At 44.2% G+C, this 25,692-nt stretch overlaps 1 protein-coding gene across 6 annotated transcripts in view; it reads left to right on the forward strand.

Moving 5' to 3' along the window:
- The window catches only part of FARP2 (FERM, ARH/RhoGEF and pleckstrin domain protein 2), a 108,155-nt gene that overhangs the window by 12,412 nt on the left and 70,051 nt on the right, over positions 1 to 25,692 (forward strand). For all 6 annotated transcript variants that reach the window (XM_048214037.2, XM_026490852.4, XM_048214035.2 and 3 more), the window contains one exon: positions 1,842 to 2,073. In XM_048214037.2, coding sequence (XP_048069994.1) covers positions 1,870 to 2,073 — 204 coding nt within the window. In that variant the 5' untranslated portion in view covers positions 1,842 to 1,869. The remainder of the gene's footprint in view (positions 1 to 1,841; positions 2,074 to 25,692) is intronic.

Consider the following 25,692-nt stretch of genomic DNA (forward strand, 5'->3'; position numbering starts at 1 on the left):
AGTGGCACGCACACTAGTGATCTTGTAGTGCGTTCTGTTTGTGACTGCAGTCTTGTCTTCCGCTGCTGCCGTCTGTACAGCGCACTGCCTAACGAGGCAGTTCATGTTCTTCAATGCCAGTGCCATGAATTAAGTACTTAGCAAACATTCACAGTAGGAATTCAGTTCCTGCTCTCGGGGCACATACAACCTGGAGAGAGAACTCGCAGATGATGGGTACCTGCGAATGTGAACCAAACATGTGCCTGTCCACGAGGGGCAGTCCCTCCATGTGCAAGAGGGGGGGCAGGAGCTGTATTAGCCAGAACCACATGCAGCGCCTTGTCATTTTGCTCACTCCATTACCAGTTCGCTGTCCCCGGGGATTTTAGCTTTCTTGTGTCTTGCTGCTTGTTTGATAAATCACAGGTGTGTGGAAGTTCTTGCTCACGTGGGCTGGGAGCCTTGTCTTTGCTGGGCGAGCTTTAAATGTGTGGTCAAGGTTTCTCGGCAGGGGACTGAGAAGCTTTTAAACTTAATTCAAGAGACAAAAGTTCATGAGATGGTTCTTTTTTTTTTTTTTTAAGATTTTATTTATTTTTTTGACAGAGAGAGAGATAGCCAGCAAGAGAGGGAACACAAGCAGGGGGAGTGGGAGAGGAAGAAGCAGGCTCCTAGCGGAGCGGGGAGCCAGATGGGGGCTCGATCCCAGGACCCTGGGATCACTCCCTGAGCCGACAGCAGACGCTTCACTGACTGAGCCACCCAGGCGCCCCCATGAGATGGTTCTTCTTGATAACAAAATAAGCATGAAAAAGATGAAAGGATCGGGGGACTCAGCAGTTAGGTTAGCGTACAAGGGAATGAATTGGAAATTAGTGCGATTAATCTCTGTGAAATTTACTACAGATTAGTAGAAGGCTTGCCAAAGGCAAGTGAGTGAAATAAAATAGTTTTTGTAGCAGCTCTATTCTTTCTTGAATAAACGTCTGGCATTTGTTTTTTGCCACACTGTGCTTTACTGTTAAATATTTTTCTTCAAATTGATTTTCAGATACAAATACACACATTTAAGGGAATTTGCCATAAATAGAAGGTAACTATGCCTTGTTCAACCTCATAGCCTAAAACTGGCGAACTTTCCCGTGGCACAACATGGAGGATTGGAAAGGGCGTGAGTGCCTGGTTGGGCCGTCGGTGTTGTCGCGCGTTCAGCGGGCGGTGGGTGGTAAGGAGAACAAGGACACTGTGAGGACAGATAAGTGGTGCTGGGAAGGGCCTGGCCTGGGGCAAGTGCTCTTCACACCACATGTGCGGTTCTGGTGTCTTTCTGACGTCACCCATCCAGCCTGGTAAGACACCACTTCGGGAACCAGGGAGTGTAAAGCTGGCCAAGAGCAGCCTGGCTGTCCTCACCTACTGTTCTTGGCATTAGCCGCCCCGCCCCCCCGCACAGCTGTATGCTGCCTGGTGTGTCTGGCACCTGCTTCTCTTTGCTGAAATGTACCATCTAGCACTTACCAGTGTGTGGTCAGCACAGTGACTCTCTGGGCTGGTGGAGGGAGGATGCGCCAGGGGACTAGGCAGCCAGACAAAGGGACAGGCCACTGTTGGATGAGGTTTTGTGAGTTCAATGAGGTGACGCACTGCTTGGCTCACAGAAGCACCAGGAAATACTGTCTTTAGGAATAATCTATGTATGAGTAGAAGGTACTCTTAACTGGTTCTGATATAATTTAAGACTCTCTAGAAGTTGCAAAAGTAGAGCAGAGAATTCCTGTGCAGCTGATCATTTTTTTACGTTGTTTTAATATCTAAATAACTATTGATGACTCTTGGGGGGGTTTTTTGTTTTGTTTTAGAGGACTCTTCATTGTTAGCTGGTGAAGAATGGGGGAAATAGAAGGAACATACAGAGTCCTGCAGACTCCAGGGACACGCTTGGGCACCCAGGCCCCAGCGGGGGTGAGCACCCTCGAGCCTGGGCAGACTCTCTCGGCAGCAGCGGCACGGGCGTCAGCCAGAATGCAGGAGAAGCACCTTCACATCCGAGTGAAGCTGCTGGACAACACCGTGGAAATATTTGACATCGAGGTGAGAAGTATAATGTTTGGAAGAATATTTCCTTGTACCTTCTGAAAGTCAAGTATTATGCACCACGTTCCATGTTGCTGATCAGGCTTTGCCTGGTCATCAAGCTGACCGAGTGGCTTTGGTAACTCTAAGATCCTTGGAAACAGTGAGTCTGAGTTTCTCCTTTTATTTGGAAAGTGGTATTCTCCTGTCCTTTAAAATCCTCATGCAGGGGTTCCTGGAGGCTTAGTTGGTTAAGGGGTTAAGCGTCTGACTCTTGATTACTGCTCAGGTCATGATCTCAGAGTTGTGAGATTAAGCCCTGGGTCGTGATCAGTGGGGAGTCTGCTTCTCACCCTTTGTTCCTCTGCCCACCGCCTGCATGTGTGCCCGCGCTGTCTGTCTCGCTTTCTAAAATAAATCTTTTAAAAATATAAATATTTTTTAAAAAATTAATATAAAATTCTGATACAGCATGGCCTTTCCATTCTTCTTCTGAAAAGCTGGCTGAATGCTGTAGAACACAAACCAGACCCAGATGACCTCTGCCCATTCTGCCTGGGGGCAGGGGCCAGTTAGCCTCCCAGCGGGTTAGCGCCTCATCTGAAACGTGGGGGTGATCATAGCCCCCCCTTCTCAGGGTGGCTGTGGAGAGGCCTGAGCTCATGGGGCAGCCATGGGAGGCCCAAGCACTCACCATGCAGGGAGCCCGGCATGGAGGCAATATTGCATAGTATTAGCATAGGGTTTGTTTTTCTGTATCAGCAGTAATAACATTTTTATTTTAAAAATTCCCTAATAGATTGCACTGATAATGTTGGCAAAAACAGTTGAATGTAACACAAATGTGTGACTGTATGTAAGTGTATATATATTTAAGTCATACTTTTTAGACCCATGTAATATTTTAGAAAACACTGATTTTCTAAATGGCATTAGAATGAGTGTGATTTTTAAAAATTATTTATTTTATATGTAATATATAAATTCGTTCTCTCTTTTCTAATATTTTCATATTAGTGTAAAGTAATATCTTTAGAAGCTTTTTCTGTTTTTAATGTCACAAAAGGAAGAACAAGAGAATGAATTTAAACTTCAGGAAGTTTATTTGTGCTCAGGATGTCTGTCAAGAAGTCAGGTGCTACACAGGAAATGAGATGATCGAGGTAGGGGCCAGACTGTGAGGAGCCTAGAGGAAACATCTAGGCTCTGGTGGGGCCTAACTGCAAAATACATTGCATGGGAAAAGGGAAGGAAGGGGCGAGAGAGTGATCCAGGGGGCAGTGGGGGGGGGCTGGAGGTCAGGGCTGTCCTCCAGTCCTCTTGCCTCGGGCCCCGGGCACACCAGCCTCTCTCACCTCTCTTGCTTGAGTGTTTGATGGCAGTTATCTAGTGCACAGATTTATAGCATCTGAACTCAAGGGACCCTGAATACTTCTTTTAAGGTCTTATTTGAGGAGGGAGTCAAATACCATTTCATCAGGGCAATAGTAATTAAAACTGGTAGGACCTGTCTGTCCCAACTTCCCCAGTCATTCCTGCGGTGCCAGGGGCAGCCTCTGCCAGGAAGGTAGTCCAGAACCGGCAGCCTTGGCACCCTGGAGAGCCAGCGGTTGGCTGTGACTCTCTGTGGCAACATGAGGCAGTACTCCTCTTGGTACTCTATGATGAGTCACCTGCAGGAAATGAATTAAAGATCTGGGAGGTGGGGCGCCTGGGTGGCACAGCGGTTAAGCGTCTGCCTTCGGCTCAGGGCGTGATCCCGGCGTTATGGGATCGAGCCCCACATCAGGCTCCTCCGCTATGGGCCTGCTTCTTCCTCTCCCACTCCCCCTGCTTGTGTTCCCTCTCTCGCTGGCTGTCTCTATCTCTGTCAAATAAATAAATAAAATCTTTAAAAAAAAAAAAGATCTGGGAGGTTAGTTGGGCTCCCGAATCTCTTCCAGCCAAATGCTCGCAAGAGTTTCCACTATGTAGCCCTCCTTTGATAAAGACATCCGTTACAGTCTAGGCTCATCACAGGTTCAAAATTTTTAAAAGAAAGGAAAAGGAAAGGAAAGTTGGGAGGGGAGAAAAGAACAGGAAGAACTGAACTATTTAAAGCTTCTTTTTGGGGCTCCTGGGTGGCTCAGTCAGTTAAGCATCTACCTTCGGCTCAGGTCATGATCCTGGGGTCTTGGGATCCAGTACCATGTGAAACTCCTGCTTCTCCTTCCGCCTGCTTGTGCTCTCTCTCTCTGTCTAGGACAAATAAATAAATAAAATCTTAAAAAAAAAAAAAAAGGAAGAAAGAAAGAAAGCTCTTTTTCAAAGCATCTTTTTTTGTCCTGCTTAATGATCTTTATCAACTAACACTAGGACCAAGAAAGAAGAAAGCATACATTTTTTGTTGAGTCAAAAATAACCCTTGTCCAGGATACACACTGTTACTAAGTGTCTGGGTCACTTTATACATCAGGAACTCAGAAGTGGCATTTTGTAAAGGTTTCAACATATTTAAAGCTTCTCAAAGTTGAGATTGTTGTGTCAGAGAGGAAGAATCCTTGGCCCTTCCAGGTCCTTCTAGCTGGACTAAGAATCAAATTGAGGGGCACCTGGGTGGCTCAGTCGTTAAGCATCTGCCTTTGACTCAGGTCATGATCCCAGGGTCCTGGGATTGAGCCCCACATCGGGCTCCCTGCTCAGCGGGAAGCCCGCTTCTCCCTCTCCCACTCCCCCTGCTTGTGTTCCCTCTCTCGCACACGCTCTCTCTCTCTCAAATAAATAAATAAATAAAATCTTAAAAAAAAAAAAAAAAGAAAGAAATTGACATGAGACAGATTAACTGTTGGAAATCAGACCTAATAGCATATGTACAGGGAGTCCACATATAAGGAAATTACAAGCATAGTCAGGCAACGTGATGCTTATATGTGCACGGGAGAGGGATTGGGTCTGGGACACAAAGGGAAGAGGGACCATTAGCCGGGAAGAGGGAGGAGAGGTCCGGGAATACAGGTTGCCTGTCGTGTAGAGAAGTGTCTCAGGTGAAAAGGAGTCTGTTAAGAGCTCCCTTCCTGGTATGGGCAGGCAGGTAAGGGGGCAGTAAAGAGCTTTTCCTGAATCTGCTGGGTTTTGATTGCTTTTAACTCAAAGTAATGTTCATGCCACAGTGACCCATCTGGGGTGGCCTGCTCTTGCCCTTATAGTTGCTTCTGTTAATCACATATAACCATTGTATTCATTTCCGTGCAGGTGTGATATTTTGATAAGCCTGGCAGAGTCAGAGTCAGAACTTAAAACCCACCCTGAGTTGGGTGGGCTACTTTTTGAATGGCATTCCCCACCAATGCATACCTTTTAGGAAGAGTTAAAATTCAGTATAGTTTTGTAACTGTATTTGTGTTCAGCTTCCAAGTACCTGTCCTCTACAGTTATATCAGTTGGTTTTGCTAAGTAACCACTTCAAAACCTAGTGACTTAAAACAACAAATTTTGAATGTATGTTTGGGTATTAGCTTGGGAGGGTCGTCTGGTCTGGGCTGGCCTAGAGGTGGTCTAGGAAGGTCTAGGATGGCATGTCTTCCATGTCTGGTACCCCAGCTGAAACCTCTCTCCATGTGGAATGTCACCCTCCAGGGATCCAGCTTGGCCTTATTTGCGTGGTGATGGAAATGTTCTCAGGAGTGGAAGCTGTGAGGTGCCTGTAAGCTTGGGATTCATGCATTAGAGCTCCCACCATGTTTAACTGGTCAAAACAAGCCAGCAGGCAAGCCCCGATTCTGGGAGTGGGGAGCGGTAGAGCTACCCTGATGGAGGAGTGCCAAGCAATTTGTGACCATTTTTTATAGTCTACCACAACAGCTGTTGCCAATGGATGGGGAACGTAGTCTCTGGAAAGACGACGGTCTCTGTGAAGCTCTAGTATCTCCTGTCAGTGGGCTAGTCTCCTTTGCCAGGCGACATGCTTTGTGGGTCCTGCCCCCCAGCAAGCCACCTGGCCTCCTCTGGGGGGACATGCTTCCCCCATAGCCCTGCACGAGAGGCTGGCCCAAGAAGGTAGGTTTGCCCTGATCCTTTCACCCCAGTGTCTCCCAGGAGCCATGGCTCCAAAGATTAAAAAGATCCAGAGATGGAGGCTGGCTGCCCCTTGGGGCCCCTCAGTGATCCACCACCACTTGTTCCCTGACCTCTGGTAACGGAATGGACCTGAGTTCCCTCCTCGGTGAGTCACACACAGAAACCGCACCTGGTGAGCTGTCCCACAAAGGAAACTGGATTTGCAGCAAATAAGGAGATCCCAGGGAATAACTTCCAAAGCCATGACCCCAAGCAAGGGTGGATGGATTCCTTTTATTTAGGGTGAGGGTGAATACTCGGAAAGGGGAGCCTCATTGTTGTATGTAGAGGTGGGCACAAAGTCATGCATGTGCCTTAAGGAAAGGCTCGTGCTCCTCCTTGGGCAGAGGTCTCCGTGTTATAATGAGGTCAGGGCGACTGTCGGCCGCTCCGTGGTCCATCCGCACAGGCGTGAGTCCGTGAGTCGGGGGTTGAGCTTCCACTGGTCCGTGTGATCCAGGCAGTTGTCATTGCCCGGGGGCGGGGGACGCCGGGGGATCCGCTTCAGTGTCCATCACGGGATGCTTTACCTGCCGGGTCTTTGCCTGAGTTAAGAGATCAGCTGGAAAGAAGAGCTTCAGGAAGAATGTGGGATGAAGGCCAGTGGGTACAAGCAGGTGGGCAGTAAAGGTCAGGTTTTGGGGTCTAACTGGTGACACTGGCTCCGCCACCCTCAACCCTTTCTATTTGAACTAAGAGGTTGTGGTGTGGTGGTGTTGGCTGTTGCAGGATGGTGTGCACTCGAGGTGTGGGTCAGTAGGTGTGCAGAGCGCTGAGACCGCAGTCTGGGTCTCCGTCAGCAGCACAGAGGAGGCAAGTCTTTGTGAAGACTCTCCCTGTCCCAGAGCTAGTCTGTGGCCTCTCTCCTCATAGAAGGCAAGCTCCAGGAGACGAGACTTGATTTGATTCACTGCTGAATCATCGGTGTTTGGAATAGTGCCTTGCTCAGTAAAGATGTGTTGAATGAAGGAAATAAAAAGGTAGATTAGGCTAACATCCTTTCTTCAAGAGTGTTTTGAATTTTTCCCTCTATAGCAGAGTTTTCTGACCTCAGATTCGAGTGTGTGGTTTTGTTTGTTTCGAGGTTTGGGCATCTATAGCTATCTGATTGGCTACTTACTTGGTTTTTTTTTTATTTAAGTCTTAGGCAGTAGCGTCTGTGAACTTGCTGGGTTGACGCGCTGATAAAACCTTGGAAAACACTGGCTTCTGCATACAGATAGTTACAAATTACTGGTGTTGTGTAGAATCCTTAGTTGCTGTTGAAGGGACCTTCTTAACTTAGGGAAGAATTTGACATTTAGTTATTTTTGAAATGCTTATATTTTGCTTCAGTGAAAATACAGAGCAGCTCAGCCTGAAGACCTCCCTGTTGGTTTTCATGCCTCTTTCCACACAGAGTGTGTTGTTTCATGTTGATCTTCAACAAGTAAGACAGTCTTGGCCATCCTCATTATATTTGCTTCAGAAAGGTGAGCTGCAAGTCTCCAGTTTTATTTGTATCGCCCAGCTCCCAGAGTGTTACATCAGTGCTGACTGCCACAATAATGGTACGTGTTTCCATGCTAAAATTGGTAAAGAGGAGCTGGGGGCTCACTGGGTGCAGGAGGATGTTGTTCCAGCTCCTTCCTTCTAAGGCTGGGTCACACAGGCTCGTCTAATTCTTGCTGCCCATGCGTCAACAGGGCGTAAAGCCAGAAGCAAGGGTCTGCTCTTTTCCAAACAATATATTTTTTGAAAGATTTTATTTATTTGAGAGCGAGAGAGAGAGCGAGTATGAGCAGAAGGGAGGGGCAGAGGCAGAGGGAGAAGCAGACTCCCTGCTGAGCAGGGAGCCTGATGCGGGACTCGATCCCAGGACCCTGAGATCGTGACCTGAGCTGAAGACAGACGCTTCACCAACTGAGCCACCCAGGCGCCCCTCCAAACAATATTTAATAGCGTTGAAGGTAAAGTTGAGCAGAAACTCTTTAGCAGCCTTCTTGAGATAAAATTCACATACCATACAGTTCACCCATTTGAAGTGTACATCTCTGTGAGTTTTTGTGTGTCCACAGACGGCAGTCAATTTGAACATGTCTTTATTGCCGTGAAACGTGGGGCACCTGGCAGGCTCAGTTGGTAGAGTGTGTAACTCTTTTTTTTTTAATTATTTGAGAGAGAGAGAGTGCACACACGTGTATATGCATGAGCACACATGGTGGGGGAGGGGCAGAGGGAGAGAGAGTCTCAAGCAGACTCCCAGCTGAGCGCGGAGCCCGAGGTGGGGTTCAGTCCCATGACCCAATATCATGGCCTGAGCGGAAATCAAGAGTTGGATGCTAGGTGCCTGGGTGTCTCTGTCGGTTGGGCATCCAACTCTTGGTTTCAGCTGAGATCGTGATCTCGGGGTCCTGGGGTGGAGCCCTGAGTGGGCTCCACACTGGACAGGGAGTCTGCTTGAAAATTCTCTCCCAGTGCATCGCCCCCCACCCATGCACGCGTGAGCACACTCTCACACACCCTCTGTCTCTAAAATAAATAAATTGGGGGGGGGGGCGGGTGCCTGGGTGGCTCAGTCGTTAAGCGTCTGCCTTTGGCTGAGGTCATGATTCCAGGGTCTTGCGGGAAGCCTACTTCTCCCTCACCCACTCCCCCTGCTTGTGTTCCCCCTCTTGCTGTGTCTCTCTCTGTAAAGTAAATAAAATCTTAAAAAAAATAAAGTAAAATAAGATTAATAAATTGGGGGCATCTGGGTGGCTCTGTTTTTGAAGCATCTGCCTTCAGCTCAGGTCATGATCTCAGGGTCCTGGGATTAAGCCCCACATCAGGCTCCCTGCCTCCCCCTGTGCTCTCCATATCTCTCTCTCTCTCTCTCTCTCTCTCTCTCTCTCTGTCAAATGAATAAATAAAATCTTTAAAAATAATGAAATAAAAATTAAAAACAAATAAATAAAATAAAATTAATTAATTTTAAAAAAAGAGAGAGAGACTTAACCGTCCAAGCCACCCAGGCGTCCTGAGCGTGCAACTCTTGATTTCAGGGTCATGAGATAAGCCCTCTATCAGGCTCCCCACTGGGTATGGAGCCTGCTTAAGATTGTCTTTCTCCCTCTCCCTTTGCCCATCCCCCCCCCAAAAAACGTGCTCTCTCTCCCCCCCTTCCTCTCTAAAAAAGAAAAAAAAAAGAAGGAAGAAACCTTGCAGCCTTTAGCTGTCACTTCCCTGCCCTGTCCCCTCTCCCTTTAGCCCTAAGCCAACAGTAATGTACTTTCAGCCTCTCTAGGTCACACTGCTATGGACATTTCATGTGAGTGGGGTGATATGTGGTCTTTTGTGAGTGGCTGCTTTCGCTGAGCGTCTTGTCTTAGAGCTTGATCCATGTTGTAGAATGTGTCAGGACTGCTCTCTTCTTTGTGTCCAAATAATACTCAGGTGTATGGATAGGCCACATTTTGTTTGTCCGTTCATTGGCTAATGGACAGTCCACCTGCTGGTGTTCTGAATAATACTGCTGTAAACACTAGCATACAGGTGTCCATGTGGACGTGTGTCTGTCACGCTTGAGTGCGTACCGAGGAGTGGAATTGCTGGGTCAAACGTAACTGTGCTTGATTATTTGAGGAACTGCCAGACCGTTTTCCAAAGTGGCTGGCTGCACATCCCACCAGCGGTGCCTGAGGGCTCCGTTCTGTCCATGTTCTCACCTACATTTGTGCTATCTGGCTTTCTAATTCTATTCATCCTAGCGGGTGTGACGTGGTAGCTCATTATGGTTTGAGGTGAAATTCTAAGTTATTTTTAATGGCTAAGGAAGGGAAGGTTTTGAACCAAAAATATAAGAATTGTACCACGAAACAGTTATCTTCACGCTGGTTGCTTGGGGAGGTTATGAGTAGTTACGAAGTTAACCCCCTCCCAGAGCCCAGGTACACCTGTGGGACGAACCTGTCCACATCCCCAGGTTGTGAGGACTGCTGAGAAAGCACAGCTAGGGCTGGCCACGCTCACCCTGAGATGGAGCTGGCCACAAGCAGAAGCTTGAGGTTTCCTTTAGCGTCTTCATGTAAATTTATAGGACAAGGAACTTAATTGTTGACACTGTATTTTTAAATCAGTTATTTATCTCATTTGTAAGTATCAGCTGCCAGTACTTTGAGTCGCCTTGTCCATACAGATCATTTCCTGCCAACACCTTACACTTACCGGGACTTGGCAGGATAGTGAAGTGACATACACTTTGTGGTTCTTTGTGTTGACGACTAATGAAATTAGAATACTTTTTGTGTGGAAGGGCATTTATCTGGGGTGCGAGGAAGGGAGGGAGGCCTGCCCAGCGGAGTCTGGGGGCCATCTGCCTCGGCTTCGATTGTGTCTCATTTTAAGGGACATTTGACATTTATTGATGGGAGTTTTAGCTACCTGTAGGTCAGTCAGTGGCCAGTTTTTTGATCTAGTAAAGTCTTGATTTGTTTTCAGTTGACTAAATGAATTTTGTGGTTTTGAAAATAGAAATCTGGCCACAGCTCTCGAAAGTCTTTCCCTGAACCATGAGAGAAACCATCTGGAAGCTGTGTGCAGCTTGTCCTGTGTGCAGAGTCACGGGGTAGAAGTGCTTTCCCTCCACCTGCACTGATTGTGGAAGGCGTGCAAATGTTATTCCTGGTGCAGTGGAGGGAGACGCCTCCTCCTAGACTTCAGGGCAAGATTTCTAGAGCAGATATACCCATAGTCATTGATAATTCACCACCGGGTTTAGGAACTAATGTGAATTTTAGCTTTTCTATTATCTGAAAGCTAATAATGTAGAAAAGGTGATATTTCGTGATTAAAAGAACAATCTGAGATGTAGTTTGGGTGTGTGAGACCTCACCCGTGGAAGTGAACGTCCTGTGCCTTTGCTGATAAGTGGGCAGTGACTTCTAATGAATATGAGGCTTTTCTTGGTTATTCAGCTGTTTGCTCACATTCCCCTTTTTATCATACTTAAATTTTAGGGAGTGGGCTTGCTTTTGGGGGGGGGGAGGATTGGAAAAGCTTTAGTTAAATATGTGACAAGTGGGAGGACAAAGTCTCAGTCATGAAGTTCCATGCTAGTTGCTATTCTAGTAAAAACTTAATGTTTTCCTTCTGGCCAGGAAGAAATAGTCAAAATTCCAGAAAGTATCATAGCCAGATGTTTGTCATTGCTCCCACATGAACTTCCTAAATATGGCAAATAAACCGCTTTAGAACTTATTTTGGTCTGATCTCAAGAAAAGTTAGTAATTCAGCATCTGAATTTGGGGATAATATAGGCTTTATACAAAAGCTCTTATGTATTTCTAGTATATACAGCTATTATATGACTCTGTCCTAGCTTTAGAGCCCTGTTATTTTGTCTGAGAAAGTTGATCTGTTTCTTTGACCCTGATGCCCAGGAATGTGGCAGGGTGGTACCGGGCAGGGATGTGAACATTTTTATTCTCAGTGGCCAAGTTGTGGCATCAGGGCTCCCGGTGCCGGCTCCCCTAGTCAGCCCCAGCATGCACACAGCACGAGGTCAGCACACACCATCTCTTAGATGTGATCCTGACTGGCAAGGAAATGGAAAAGAAAGGGGAACTGTCTTCCTCCTGACCTTTGTATAAGTGAGAGTCCCATCACCACAGTCGTGTAATTGAGTTCTTTCAGGGTCTCAGTGGAGGGTCATGGACATGGGTCGTCTTGACTTGGAATGCCAGTTTTTGGGCACCTGAGTTCTGGCACCTGGAGGCTTTATCTCCCATCCTCAGCAACCACAGCAGGAGATGGGGATGCAGGGACGGAGTGAGCTCCCAGGTGAGCTGTGAGCCTACTCTCATGACCACCCTGTACTGTCTCCAGAAGCCCCATGCCCTGTACTTACCCCAGTGATACTCCCATTTCTCACCTGAAAGAATTTGGTTCTGCCATAGTTTGTTCCAAGGAGGCCAGGGAACTGAACTTATATCTGATTTACTGACTTTGAACCATGGCTCCCCTTCAGTTCTTTTCATCTCTTCCCTGAAATTTAGATGCCTACATTCTTGGCCCGACTCCCCACAAGTAGGTGGCCCACTCGAGGGTGGTGCTTGCCTGCTGAGCTCTTCTTTGGGGCCCCCAGGCCCAGCATGCTCATCCTCCCTTTCCACAGCTGGCTTCCTTCTCTATCCCTAAAGAATCACCACATGGGGCAAGTTAGAACCAAGTTTTAAATCTCAACCCTTAGCTGCTTGATGGCATGTGAAAGGGCCTTGTTCCAAGTCTGGGAACAGCTTGGATCAGGTATCCCATCCGGAACTGTGGGATAACACAGTGCATATCTCCTCCTGCTGGGGCCCTGTGGGTTATGGGTGAGGGCAGTTCCCAGAGGCCGGAAAGGCACAAAGTCGTCCTCTGTGGGCCTTTCTCAGCTGCCCAGCACATGCACGCATGCACCCTGGTCCTTGTAGCCCTGGCTCGTTCCACTGCTTTCTGAATATACTAGAATTCATTCTCGTTCCATTGGTGAACATTGAGGCTGTATGTGTCATTGTGGGCAGGCGTGTGGGTTTCTCTAGGGTGTGTTCCTAGCATGGACTCTGTGGTTGTGAGATGCTCCCATCCTCGCCCTGTCCACATCTTACAGGATTACTCTGCCAACTGGTTATACCACTTGACATTCCCTCCTTCCACACAGTGCCTTCCCCGGTGTGTTTGCCTCTCTCCCCTTGTCCAACCATGCCCTGGTTCTCTGTGGCCTTTCTGCTAACCTCACTCTTGTGTGGGCGCTGCTGCCTGTGCTGGGCCTATTGTGAAGCCCGACTGATTGCTGCCACCAGCTGGGCCATTACAGTCCTCCCTTCTTCCTGCTCCTCCAGCCTCTGGGGGCCTTCTACACCTGGCTCCAAATTTGAGTCACAGAGTGCCTGTAAGACATGCTGTGTTGTCGAGCAGGTCGTCAGGTGATTTGGGTAGGACCAGGGCCTGTGGCTTTGAGAAGAGTTGTTGCATTCTGGAATTTCTACCCTTCCCATCAGTGCTCTCATCAGCACCCTTTGTTGACGCCATTTTTTCCTGGCCCTGCCCTTCTCTTCATTCATTCGTCCATTCACCATTGAACAAAGACAGACAAACCCTCTTCTTCAAAGCCCCATCTGAGCTTCATTTCTGTGGAGCATTTCTAGGTCGCACCAGCCCCACATTTTCAGTTTGAAAAAGCTAATTCTAGGTTATTGATCTCTCTCAAATATAGAAAGTAACCAAGATCCTCCAGAAAACTAATTGTAGAATTACAGTTATCTTTCTTCAAAGAGAGTATTTTGCTTTTCCAGGTTTTTTTTAAGCTTATTTATTTCTTTTAGTAATCTCTATGCCCAACACGGGACTCAAACTCACGACCTCGAGATCAAGAGCCACATGCTCTTCCAATGGAGCCGGCCAGCTGCCCCTGCTTTCACTTCTATAGAGTGTTTTGTACATGATTTATTATTCTCTCACAGTGATGCACTCACGGGACAGCATTGCATGGGCAGCACGTCAGCGTCCGCAGTGAAGCTATGCTCTGGTGAGGCCCCTCCCACACGTGTGCACAGAGCCCCAGGGCTCCGCTCTGCTGCTCGCTGCATGGGACCTGGAAGACCAACCAGGATGTCACTTGGGGTTGCTGACACTTAAGGTTTTAGATGGAGTTGACCTGCAAAGTAGTTTAATTTTCATTATACAAATAGTTCATACTCGTCGTAGAAAAATAGAAAAACTTTAAATGGCCCACAACCAAAGATAACTACCCAAAGGGAACAGCCCTTCACATTTTTCTGAATACCCTTCTTTTACCTTTTATCTACTACATATATTAAATAAAATTCGAATCAGACTTACATGCATTATTATAGTCTATTTTTAAACAACACATTATGAATATTTTTCTACGTACTCTTTATTTTTTTAAGATTTTATTTATTTATTTGACAGAGAGAGAGACAGCCAGTGAGAGAAGGAACACAGCAGGGGGAGTGGGAGAAGAAGTAGACTCCCAGCGGAGCAGAGAGCCTGATGCGGGGCTCGATCCCAGCACCCTGGGATCACGCCCTGAGCCGAAGGCAGACAGTTAACGACTGAGCCCCCCAGGCGCCCCTCTATGTGCTCGTTAAAAAGTTTTTAATGGCTACATAGTTTTCTGTTTTTAATTTCTCTGTAATAAATCTTTATACACATTCTTTCCTTTAAATAAATATACAGAAGCGGCAGTTCTGTGTCCGAGGGTATTGTGCGGTTTTTTGAGGCCTGTGCTTCGTGTGGTGAAATGGCTCTCCACAGACGGGAGCACAGCCCGCCCTGCCTGTGGTGTGCACCCCTGCTCACTTCTCTCCTTCGTCAGCAGTTCCTATAACAACTGTTAATAAAATCTCCAGTTTAATAGCCAAGAGCTTATGCTTTTTACACAGTTTCATCAGATGACTTTATCTTTTTTGTTTTGTGAGTTTAGGGAGGTTTTTTCTGGTATTTGATCTACATCATTTTTTTATCTTTTTTCATTGTGGTAAAATACGCATGACAGGAAACGTAGCCTCTTAGCCACCTTTGCGGGCACGGTTCAGGGGCATTAAATACATGCATGCTCTTGGATCCTCTCCATAGCTCTTTTCATCTTGTCAAACCAAAACTGTCCCCCTGAAACACGGACCCCGCAGCGCCTGGCACCCACCATTCTGCTTTCTGTCCCTATGAACCTGACAGCTCTACGTGTCCTGTGTAAGCGGAATCCTGTGTAAGTGCTCTTTGTCTTCTGGTGACTGGCTTAATCGTGGAGCGTGATGTCCTCAGGGTTCAGCCATGCTGAAGCAGGTGTCAGAATTCACTTCCTTTTTAAGGCGGAGTCTGTTCCGTTGTGTGCGTCGACCCCATCCCGCTCATCCATTCATCTGTCAGTGAACACTTGCGCTCTTGGGGATAATGGTGCTCTGAACATGGGGGTGCGACTGTCTCATGAAGACCCTGCTTCCACTTCCTTTGGAAGTACCCAGAAGTGGGCTTGCTGGACCATGTGGCAGTTCTGTGTTTAAGTTTTGGGGACTCCCCAGACTGTTTTCCACAGTGGGTGTGCTATATTGCGTTCCTATCAACAGCGCACAAGGGTTCCAGGTTTTCCACATCCTCTCCAGCACTTGTTTTCTGTGTTTTTGATAGCAGCCATGTTAATGGGTGTGAGGTGGTATCTCCTTGTGGTTTTTGTTTGCCTTGGCCTAATGATCAGTGTTGTCTAACATCTGTTCATGTGTCTGTTGGCCATTTATAGATCTTCTTTGGAGAAATGTCTGTTCAAGTCCTCTGCCCATTTTAAAATCAGGTTGTTTGGGGTTTTGTTGTTGAGCTTTAAGAGTTCTCTATTCAGTCTGGATATTAACCCCTTATCAGATAGATACATGATTCACAAAGATTTCTACATTGTGTTTGAAGTGGGAAAAAAAGGATGGAAATAAGAGGGAATGCTGGAGACTTCACAGAAAGTGACAGTTACAGTGATGAAAAGGACAGAAAAATTATGGAAATGACACTTAAAGATTTGACGCCTAGGCAGTGGGCTTTCACTGTGGGTTTGAGCTGTGCTTACTGACCCAGTGGCTCTCAGGGCAGCACTGGTTCAGCCAGTGCTTACTGAGCATCTGCCAGGCACCGTTTTAGAAGCTGGAAGCGCAGAGGTGAATGGGATGGACAGTGAGCTCTGCCTTCTTAGCGCTTTTTCTGCAGTGGAAGCTTGGCAGTCAGCAAGGTAAAACACAGAATGCTCAGTGCTCGGGAGAGAGAGAAAACCGGGGGCAGGGTGGGGCGGTGTTGGGGGCGTGGACCTCTTCTCAGGGAAGAGTGTTCAGGGTGGTTACAACAGCAGCTGAGGGACCTTGAGGTGCAGAGGAAATGCACCAAGGGTCTGATGATTGGATCACAGCCCGGTCAGGGCCTGACCCAGGATGTGGTGTGGAGAGGAGCAGCAAGAGAGCGCTAACAGTCAGTTTTGTCCTGGAAGTATTTTGAAGCTGGAACCTATAGGATTTGCTGTGCAGAAGATGTGGGCTCAAAAACCAAAGAGCCAAGGTGATGCCAGCTTGGGCCTGAGATGGGGGCTCGTGAGGAGAGCTGCTTTGGGAGGTAGGTCAGGAGCTGTTTGGGGGTCTAAGGAGTCTGAGGTGGTCCTCAGCATCTGAGTGGAGGGTCCTTGCCGTGTCCTTGAGTGGCCGGCGTTCTCATGCGCAAGGGCAGGGGTGGTCATTCCTGTTAACTTGCCAGAAGGTGCTAGCGTTGCCCTTCGGTGTTGCTGTGATTCTACTCATGCTGGTTCATGTGGGAGTGCAAGTATCACAAGTGTCCTGCCGTTGGCCAAGGAGGCAGCTTTTTTAAACTATCCTCAGTCCTTGACTCCTGGGTGGCAGTAATTATGGGCTTTTATTTTTAGAGACTTTGACTAGTCGTTAGAGAGAAACATGAAAACATCTGTTGGTGCTTCCAAACTGCTGTTATTGGAATGCTCTGGAATGTTCTTGTGCACACTCTTAGGCTCTTATGTGTATAATTTTATAGTTTATATAACACAGCTTCATTTTGCCACAGTGGCAGAGAGGATCTCAGCCCTTTAACTTAAGGGCTTTTTCTGATGACAGTGAAAAAAAGAGAAATATTTTCTTCCTCAGTCCACAATCTTAAACACCTGCCTGGAACTAATAACCTCTAAAGCTTCAGTTTAGCCTTCCATAAAATAAGTTTGTTGATGAGTCTAAAATAAATTTTTTTTCCTAAAATAAGTCTCATGTTCCTGATTATGAAAAATACGTTCTTAGTATTCCATATTTAAATATTCAGGATGTTTCTTCATATCTTCATAATTATACTTTTTGGACTTGTTTGGTCTTTACTAATATGTGACAGTATGCTTTTTGCTTTTTTTTTTTTGTTTTTTTTTTTTGCACGTGTTGGTATTTGAAACCGATAAAGTCAGATTTTTGTAGCAGAAAAAAAACCAGTTTTTTCCTATTAAAGTAATTTTTGTTAAGACAACTCAGAATGACTTTAAGGCTGTAGATATTGCTATCCTCCTGGAAAATATGTTGGAACATACATGTCAAAAATACATAGTGAGCTCTTTTTAAATCAAGCTTATGTTAAATCAAGGCCATTCGGCTCTATGTAGCTGCTTGCTTCTGGCTTTAATTTACATCTTTAAAACCATGCAAAATAATAAAAACACCTAAATGAATGCAAATTGTATTACGAAATGAAATTATAAATTACATAGAAGTAGTAACATCATATAAAATTTAACTTCTTAGTATGTTAACATAAGAATAAAAATAGATGCCTTGCGAAACTGACAAATTCTTGCTGAGAACACAGGCTTTACAATGGGTCCATTTTTTTCTTATTTAGTAGAATCAAATATGGGGAGAACTAAGAGCACTAGAGGAGGACAAACTTATTTTGGAAAATTGTTTCCATAAAGTTCTTGAAAAACAAATTTTTTTATTGCTGTAAATTTTCTGCAGTTTAGAACTTAATGCTATTATTTTTAATTCAAATCAACTTGGCTTATAAAATAATAGTGTTTTATGTTGGGTTTTTTTGCATTTTTTGTTTTGCGTTTTCTGCCCTAGGAAGTTTTTGTATGTATCTTTTTAATTATAAAATTAATACATGCTCAGAGCAAAAAATTCAGTCACTATAAGAGTACAGAGGAGAGGCACCTGCGTGGCACAGCCTGTTAAGCATCCAGCTCTTGGTTTCAGCTAAGGTCATGATTTCAGGGTCATCAGATCGAGCCCCACATCAGGCTCTGCAGTCAGCACAGCATCTGCTTGAGATTCTCTCTCCCTCTCCCTGCCCCTCCCACTTGTGCACACACTCTTTCTCTCTCTCTCTCTCTCTCTCTCTCAAATAAATAAATCTTTAAGAGTACAGAGAAAAAAAATTAAATTTCTTATTCTCTTACACCCAGAAATAACCTGACATTTTGATCATATTACCCATTTAGTTCTTCCAGACCTTTTCAGTACTTGTTTATGCACTTCTGTGCACGCACACACATCATCCATGACACCACTTCTGTCTGTCTGATGAGTTGAGCACTGAGAAAGTAAATTAGCTTCCCATTGGTAATGTGTTCATGTCTATTTTTCTTTTTACCTCCTGTAATTTTGGGGTTTTTTAATTTTTTAAATTTAAAATTCAGTTAACATATAATGTATTACTGGTTTCGAAGGTAGAGGTCAGTGATTCATCAGTCTTATTTAATATGCAGTGCTCATTACATCATGTGCCCTCCTTAATGCCCATCACCCAGTTACCCCATCGTCCTCACCCCTCTCCCCTCCAGCAACCCTCACTTTTTTTCCTATGCTTACGAGTCTCTTATGGTTTGTGAGTGGGGCTGTTGGTGGGAGAGGACTGGCAGAGGTGTGGGGAGCCCAGGATGTAATTTTTGTTTTATGAATGTGACACTCTATTAATTTGTACAGAGATATCCATTGTTATATCTTGACAGGCGTAGCACTGTTTTCCTTTTATAAAATGTCCCGGGTTTGTTTGTTCTCTTGTTTTGTCTCAGTGCCTTTTTGGCCTAAATGCAACTGTGTATTCTCTAAGTTCATATTTCCCTGCTCTTTGTTTGCAGTATGCCTGGAACACTCATGTCATAGTTTTATTTTTCACCCTTTCTGAATCACGTGCTTTAGATGTTTGTTTATGTTGCTAACCTAATGGCCAGCATTGTTTACCACATTCCAAGTGTTGTTCCAAAGCACTTCGCAGGATGTACGATTTAATTTCATCCTCACCATTAACATTATTATTAGTTTTACACTTAAGAAAACTGAGGTACAGAGGGTTTTTAAAACTCAGAACTGGAAGTTCTAGCCAGGACATTTGGGGCAAATAGAAAAGAAGAAACAAATGAAATAAAAGTCATCCAGGTTGGAAAAAAAGTGAAACTATCTCTGTTTACACATGACATTATCATACACATGCAAAATCCTAAGGAATCTACCTCAAAAAACCCAAACAAAAAACTACTAGAACTAATAAACAGATTTGGCAAGGTCGCAGGATACAAGATCAATATACAGAGATCACATGTATTTCTATACATTAGCAATGAACAATTCCAAAATAAAATTAAGAAAACAATTTCATTTACACATCAAAATAAAACAAAATACTTGAGAGCAAATTTAAGAGAAGAATCTCAAAACTTGTACACTCTCTTGTTATCAACTACGAATTTCTTAAAGGGGAAATCTGTAGTTATGACCCATAAAAAGAGAGTTTTAAAAAAATTTCACCTGGAGATTTTTTTTTTAAAGATATTATTTATTTATCAGAGAGAGAGAGAGCACAAGCAGGGGGAGCGGCAGGTAGAGGGAGAAGCAGGCTCCCTGCTGAGCAAGGAGCCCGATGTGGGACTCGATCCCAGGACCCTGAGATCATGACCCGAGCTGAAGGCAGCCACTTAACCAACTGAGCCACCCAGGCATCCTGTCACCTGGAGATTTTGAATTAAACTTTTCTTAAGATTTTATTTAGGGGCGCCTGGGTGGCTCAGATGGTTAAGTGTCTGTCTTCGGCTCAGGTCATGGTACCAGAGTCCTGGGATCAAGGCCCACATCAGGCTCCCTGCTCATCGGGGAGCCTGCTTCTCCCTCCACCTCTCTCACTGCTTGTGCTCACTCTCTCTGTCAAATAAATTAATAAAATCTTTTTAAAAATAAGTAAGATTTTATGAGGGAGAGCACACAAGTAGAAGAAGGGACAGAGGGAGAGAGAGAAGCAGACTCCCTGCTGAGTGGGGAGCCAGATGTGGGGCTCAATCCCAGGATCCTGGGATCATGACATGAGCTGAAGGCAGACACTTAACTGACTGAGCTACCCAGGTGCCCCAGTTTCAGGTGTTCAATTAAGTTTTTTTATTTTTAGGGGGAAAAAATCCAAAGAGAATAACCCAGAGAGATTTTTTTTCTCCTTCCCGGTATAATTATAAAAATAATTGCAAATTCTCCACTATAATAAAATTATAACTAAAATACGATTAATCCATTGATTTATTTATAGAGCTTAATTATCCTCCATTTTGCATTGTCCATCCATTTTCCTGTTTTAAAACTTAAATCACAGTTGTAGAGTATTTGTGTTGAATCCAGCTACAAAAATACTTGCTGGTTTTTACATTGCATTTTTTCCCTAAAAACTAAACACAGTAATATATGTAAAGTCCTAAAAATAATTGAATCTCTATTCCATTCTGCATTTACATTTGGCCTATTAGAAATACTGATATGAGATAGAACCAAATTTTATGTTTTCTCTGAAAAAATTCATTAATTAGGGGAAAAAAACCCTACATACTACTAAAAACAAATTCAATAAATCTCTATATTTATGAAAAACATGATTTTTTTTTGAAAGTGAAATGAGTTTATTTTGGAGGCAATACAGAAGTCTTACAAAACCACTCAAATGTTCTAGGAAGGTACAGTGAAAGGAGCTGGTATGTCTCATGGCAACTCCTGCTTCATTCCCCAGAGGTGATGCTTGTGGACACATCCTCAGAACTTTCTAGAAAAAAACATGGTCTTTAAAGAGAAATTTTAAACACCAGAACCAAATGTCAGAAGACACTGAGATTTTTTTTTCTTCAATAAATACTTAAAGATTAAAGGCAAAGATTTGGCTTAGAGAACATTTATTATTCACTTCTATTTTAGGATGGTGTTTACCAAAATATAATAAATGCTTTTTAGCAACTGTTCCTGGTGTTTCTAGCAAAAGGCAGTAAAAATTAAACCTAAAGCACAGCTGTGAAAGTCCAGTTTTGCTTTGCATTTCATCAGTCCACTTCCTCATACCCTGTTGAGGACAGCCCAGATTCCAATGATCATGAGAGACCATTCAACAAAATTCCAAACAGAAATATTATAAGCTTCAGTGAAACTGTTAACTTTTATAAAAACTGTGCACTGAAAACTGTAAAACTGTTGAAAGAAATTAAAGATTAAGTAAGTGGAAAGGCATCCCATATTCATGGATCAGAAGACTTATTAGAAGAGGCAATACTCCTCAACTGATCTACAGATTTAAGGTGATCCCCATCAAAATCCCAGCTGGCTTTTTTGCAGAAGTTAACAAACTGATTTTAAAATTCATATGGAAATACAGCAGAACTAGAATGCCTAAAATAATTTTGGAAAAGAAGAAAGTTGAAGGACTCATACCTCAAAACTTACTGTAATGCTACAGTAATCAATTCGTAGTGGTACTGATATAAATATAGACATAGATATCAATGGAATAGAATTAAAAGTCCAGAAATAAGTCCTTACATTTATGATCTGTTCAAGAAAATACCATGAAAAGAGTGCTAAGCCAATTCCACAGAGAATGAATAGTCTTCTACAAATGGATGAGAATGAAGCTGAACTCTACCCACCACCACACACAGAAACTAACTCAGAGTGGATCAGTGATCTAAATGTTGAGCTAAAACTATAAAAGTCTTAGAGGAAAACCTAGAAGTAAATTTTCACCTTAGGCTAGACAATGGTTTCTTAGGCATGATACCAAAACCAGAAATGACCAAGGAAAAAAAATGGATAAATTAAACTTCATTAAAATTTAAAAAATTGTGCTAGAAATAGTACTATTGACAAAGTAAAGAGAATGGAAGAAATATTTGCAAATTCTATATCTGAGAAGGAATTTATAATTACTTATAACTCAATAATAAAGACAAGTGACCCAAGTTAAAATATTGCCCAAAGTCACACAACCAGAAAACAGGTGCAGAGGAACTGTCACCCAAGTGATCATTTTTCTCTGCGGTTATCCTCTCTAGAGCTCTTACATCTCTGTTTTGTGCTCTTGATTTACAGAGTCCATTGCTTTATTAACTTTTTAAAGAATTTCATGATGAGGGACACCTGGGTGGCTTAGTCGGTTAAGCACCTGCCTTCGGCTCAGGTCATGATCCCGGGGTCCTGGGATGGAGTCCCACATGGGGCTCCTTGCTCCGCAGGGAGTCTGCTTCTCCCTCTGCCTACTGCTCGTCCTGCTTGTGCTCCCTCTCTCGCTCGCTCTGACAAATGAATAAATAAAATTTTTAAAAAAATTTCATGATGAAATTTTGGTCACAGCTTCATCTGCTAAGAGGCAACATTTTTCTGTTGAGTGTTCATCTTACATTTGTTTCATATTTTTTCTTTTCTCCTTTTATCTTGAATATCTTTGAATATTTGCAGTGTTGGTTCTCATTTGACTACCTGTTTTTGGGGAAGATAAATTGTTCCTAGATGGCTATTTTCAGGAGGTCTTGTATGGGTGACTGGTTGTAGCCTAGTTGAAATTTGCAATTTTTCCAGTGACCTGAGGTTTGTGTGTGAGTTCGTTTTACCTTTGCTTCTTCTCAGCCAGTGGTAGTAGCTGGCAGTGGAGTGTTTCAGTGTAGTTGCTCACACTATGTCCCACTCGGGCAGCTTACTTCTGATTTCTTATTTGGTTCTGCCTCCTGTGCTTCTCCAAGCCAGACAGGCCCAAGATTGGACTCTGCTACCAGTGTCTCTTACCCCTCCTTTTTGCAAACAAGGGATTCAGGTTTTCCTCCCCAGGTTCTACCTTTCAATGTTGATCAGTGCTCTTTGAGGCTTCTGCTGAAATTTGCTTCTTGGCGTCTTGTTTGTGCCTTCCCATATATACCAACACCCTCTGGCTCTGGCTCTGTGGCTAGTGACACTCCTCCCACCAAGTTTTTTGATTCAGGATTTAGCAGTTTTCCTAGTTTTGCTGAAAATGGAGCTTACATTTTTGTTTCTTATTTTATTTTTTATTTTGAATGATTCTAGCAAGAGATTGAAGAAATGACAACTTACTCTACCGTCTTCAAAAGATAAGCCACCGAGTATTTCTGGATTGTTGCAGCGTGCCCCATACCCCTTGTACCCTTTACCATCCCCATCCCCATCCTGAAATCTCTCAGGCACAATTCTGAATTCGAGCTTTTCTCTCACTACTTCTAGCTTAGAAGTTGGCCTCTGTTTTTCACATCACTGGTTCAGATTCACACTTTATTCACTTTGTTATTCAGGCCTCCTGTTGAGGTTTCACTTCTACAGTTATCTTTTTATGTCCCCTTTTAATTCGTCAGTTGCTTCTCTTTTCCCCAGAGTCTTCTCATTTCTTGAATGCTGTGGCCTATTACATTGACCTTTATGAGGACCTTAATTTTTCTTACTGCCTTTTCTGGTATACTCCACTCTCTCTCTTCATTGGGGTCAGTTTCTCAACTTTTCAGGCTGATATCTCTATTTTAGGAGTTTGGTTCTCAGGGTCTGCTTACTCTTGGTTGTCCATGTATTTTTGAAAGTGAGGTTCCAGACTGATCAGTATTGTTTTCATTGACCTTGGCAATGGCCACAGGTTGATTTTTCCAGGCAGGCTTTCTTTCTGAAAATGACAGTTGCCTGGCTGCAGGGCCATGGGAGTGACCAAGATCCTGGCTGGGTGAGTGGGTAGGGCGTGCTGACAGACAGGTTTCCTTTATGTGTATGAGTTTTTACAAGTACACACAAGTAAGGAGAGGAAGCCACCCAGAAACCTTCTGTTGATGAGGAGAAAAGAAAGGGATTACCCAAGAGGCTGATTCCTCTAAGAGATTTACTACCAGGCTAAGATACCCTTCCCTTCCTTCGATTTCTCCCTGATGCTACGTTAAAAACAAGGAATTTTTTAAAAAGATAAATAATGGGTTGATGGTCCAACTTCTAAAACTTATCAGAAACAGCACTTTTCTTCTTTGGCTGCTGATATATAACATACACTATGTACAGATATGGTGGGGAAACAGTGAATGTCATGAAGCTGGGCCTTGTTCACTTGGCATGTATCCTTTTTGAGGTGCCCTGGCTCTGATGTAAGGAGACTTCAACAGTCCTTCCCCCATAGTGGGAGAGTCTTTCACATTGATCCCCTTCTGTGCTCATGTCTCAGTCCCCTTCGTGTACTCCCCCAGTTCCTCTGTTAAGAAGCTTATTACTGATTCTGTGTTCTCAAGCTGAAACCCACTTTCCCCCAGTTATAAGAGCCACTTGAAGGTACGGTTTTTTTCTTTTCCTCACAAATTTGGGGATTTAAGTAGGGAACTAGCAGAACAGGTGGCTAATGAACCCAGTTTAATTATTACTCTTGCACTGGTAAGCCTCACCTGGTCCCGCCGAGCTTCTGCTACTGTGACAGGGCAGCAGCTGTCTTAACTACAGCTTGAGCTTGGACAAATTACAGGAGGGCACTGTAGATTTGACTTTTTTGCTCCCAGTTTTAGAACTCTTCTTTCCAGGCTAAAGATGTTAAGGCTGTGCCAACCATGGGCGTTTTCCAGGGTCTCCCTGCTGAACTACTCAAGGTCTAGTCAGGAGACAGAATACACCAGTAGTTTGAACTGGGAAATGTGATAGAAGTGATTATTAACTAGTAACAGGGATTAACTACTAAGAGGAAGAGAGAATGGGAGATGCAGTGAATAGCTACCAATGCAAGCTTGGAAGAGATCTCTTCCCCCAAGGTCAAGCTCAGACTTACAGATGGTAGAGGTGTTGGCCAAGGTGCCATGGGAATGGGCTGGCAGGCAGGAAACTGCCCCCTGGCAGGATTGGAGTGGAAGAAGGAGTCCCAGGAAGATGCAGCCATGGAGTCTTCTGCATACAGCGAGCAGAGAAGCTACCTACTGGCCATAGCAGCAAGAAAGCCCAAAGCCCCAGAATCAGGGAGAGAAGCTCCTTCTTATTATTATCCCCCAGCACCCTTTCCTGACAAGGCAACTTGTGAAAGAGAGATGTCTATAGGGGCCTGCCCCGGTATCACAAAACAAGGCAAAGAAGGGTAGATTTGGAGTAAAGAACCAATAGATGGATACCTAGCTCACCCATATTAAGAGGTTCAAATTTGGGAATTTTTAAATTGTCCCATCCCCTTGAGTACTTCAAGAGAAACCGTTGTAGAAAGAGCTGGGTACCACTGGATCCATTGATAAATAAGCTCTCATGTTATGCCTGTGTCCTGTGGTAGAGATAATTCACGTGCAGGACAATCTTTTCAGTCTAAGAACACTGAATGCATAGGGATAGGTTTCTTCTTTCAGGATATAGAATCCCCTCTCTGATAAGCAGAAGTGGCAGTTATATCTTTAGGCTCTCAAATTCAACACAAATCCTTATGGCTTTCAATGCAGTTTGGGTAGATCTCTGGTGCACAGCATTTTTAGGGACATGTGAGAGCCTAAGATTTGAAAGTGTGCCAGAGTGGGAATGAAATGCCTATCAAAAATGTTGGTGACCTTTCAAAGAATCTAGAATGAATGTAGCTACAGTTTCCTGTGAGCTCTCAAGATTATTTTCATTATACAACATAATATTATAAAAGGAAATTTGGCATTGATCTAATTATTAGACAAAAATTTTAAGTAATGAAACAGTAGGGATATGAATTGTATAATAGGAGTAGGCATCTGGGTAGATAGAGGAGTTATAATTTGGCAAATTAACTGTAAATGGGCATATG

Source organism: Ursus arctos, unplaced genomic scaffold (genome assembly GCF_023065955.2).
Source record: "Ursus arctos isolate Adak ecotype North America unplaced genomic scaffold, UrsArc2.0 scaffold_1, whole genome shotgun sequence".
NCBI classification, from domain to species: Eukaryota; Metazoa; Chordata; class Mammalia; order Carnivora; family Ursidae; genus Ursus; species Ursus arctos.